The 1,251-nt window shown below is 65.5% G+C and overlaps 1 protein-coding gene across 1 annotated transcript; it reads right to left on the bottom strand.

Moving 5' to 3' along the window:
• Window positions 1-414: 414 nt before the first annotated feature.
• Window positions 415-991, bottom strand: ETH_00036805 (uncharacterized protein; the record flags this gene model as incomplete). Its single annotated transcript, XM_013379477.1, has 2 exons — window positions 415-460; window positions 564-991. 2 exons carry the CDS (start codon window positions 989-991, stop codon window positions 415-417), a joined length of 474 nt encoding a protein of 157 aa, XP_013234931.1.
• Between the last annotated feature and the right edge of the window lie 260 nt (window positions 992-1,251).

Genomic DNA, 1,251 nt, shown 5'->3' with positions numbered 1-1,251 from the left:
AGTGAAGCCCTTAGTAAGGCCCTTGTGGGGCCCCTGTGGGGCCCCTGTGGGGCCCCTGTGCGGGTTCCTGTGGGGCCCCTCGAGGGGCCCCTGTGGGGGCCCCTGTGGGGGTTCCTGTGGGGGGCCCTGTGGGGCCCCTCTGGGGCCCCTCTGGGGGCCCCTGAGGGGCCCCTTTGTATGGGTGTGTGTGATTTGCTGACCTGCTAAGAAGGGCCCCAAGCCCAGGAGGGGCCCCACAACTTTGTCTCTAAAAGTATTTAAATCCATTCCCTTTTCTGTACCCTTAAAAGAAAGATTAATTATGTTTTCAGTCTCGGAGTCTATTTGGGGCGGGGCCACGAGACTCCGCTCAGAGCTGAGCCCGCACAAACCCTAAACCCTAAACCCTAAACCCTAAACCCTAAACCCCAAACCCTAGCCCTGAACTTTAGGTCCCTTATTCCGCAGCGTCTGCTTCACTCTTAAGACGAAACCACCAAATACTGGACCGGAGACAAGCTATCAACTCCAAATTCTAAACCCTAAACCCTAAACCCTAAACCCTTGATGCCTCCGGGGCTCACCGGGCACGCCGGACAGCAGCAAGAACAGCAGCAACGCCATCTTGGGTCTTCTTTGGGGTCCCTGTGGGGGCCCCTGTGGGGGCCCCCGGGGGCCCCTCTGTGGGGGCCCCCGTGGGGGCCCCCCTGGGGGGCCCCCTCCCCTTTACTTCTTGCTCGGGGGTCTGTGGTCCTGTCTCCTTTGAGCCCAGCAGGGGGCTTCTCCCCTTTTGCTTTTCTTGAGTACCCAAAAGCAGCAGAGGGGCCCCCCTTTCCAGGGGTAAAGGCTGCAGATGGGGGCCCCCCAGGGGGCCCCCAGTGCCCTCGGGGGCCCGCAGAGGGGCCTCCTCGGGGGCCCCCACGGGGGTCACAAAGTCATTTTGAGAGCCGGGGGGCCCCTCTTTGGGGGCCCAGGGGCCCCCGGGGCCCCTGGGGCTGCTGGGCAGCCACATTTCAACAGAGACAGGGGCCCCCCTAGAAGCTGTTCCTTGGGGGCCCCCTGTCTCTGGGAGTCCCCCCGGGGGGCCCCCAGAGCCCGCGCGGCTGGGGGGGCCCTCGGGGGCTCCCAAGGAGGGACAGCCAGCAGCCCGGGCCCCCCTCTGCAGCCCCGGGGGGCCCCCCTTGGGCCCCGGGGGCCCCCCTGAGCTGCAGAGGGGGGGCCCCGCCACGCGGCTCCAGTGGCGAATTTCATTTTTGAGGGCCTGCAGCAGCA

Source organism: Eimeria tenella, genomic scaffold (genome assembly GCF_000499545.2).
Source record: "Eimeria tenella Houghton genomic scaffold, Eth_scaff3283, whole genome shotgun sequence".
In the NCBI taxonomy this organism is placed as follows: Eukaryota; Apicomplexa; class Conoidasida; order Eucoccidiorida; family Eimeriidae; genus Eimeria; species Eimeria tenella.
Note: the sequence above shows the minus strand (reverse complement) of the source record. Positions and strands in the feature narration are given on the sequence as shown.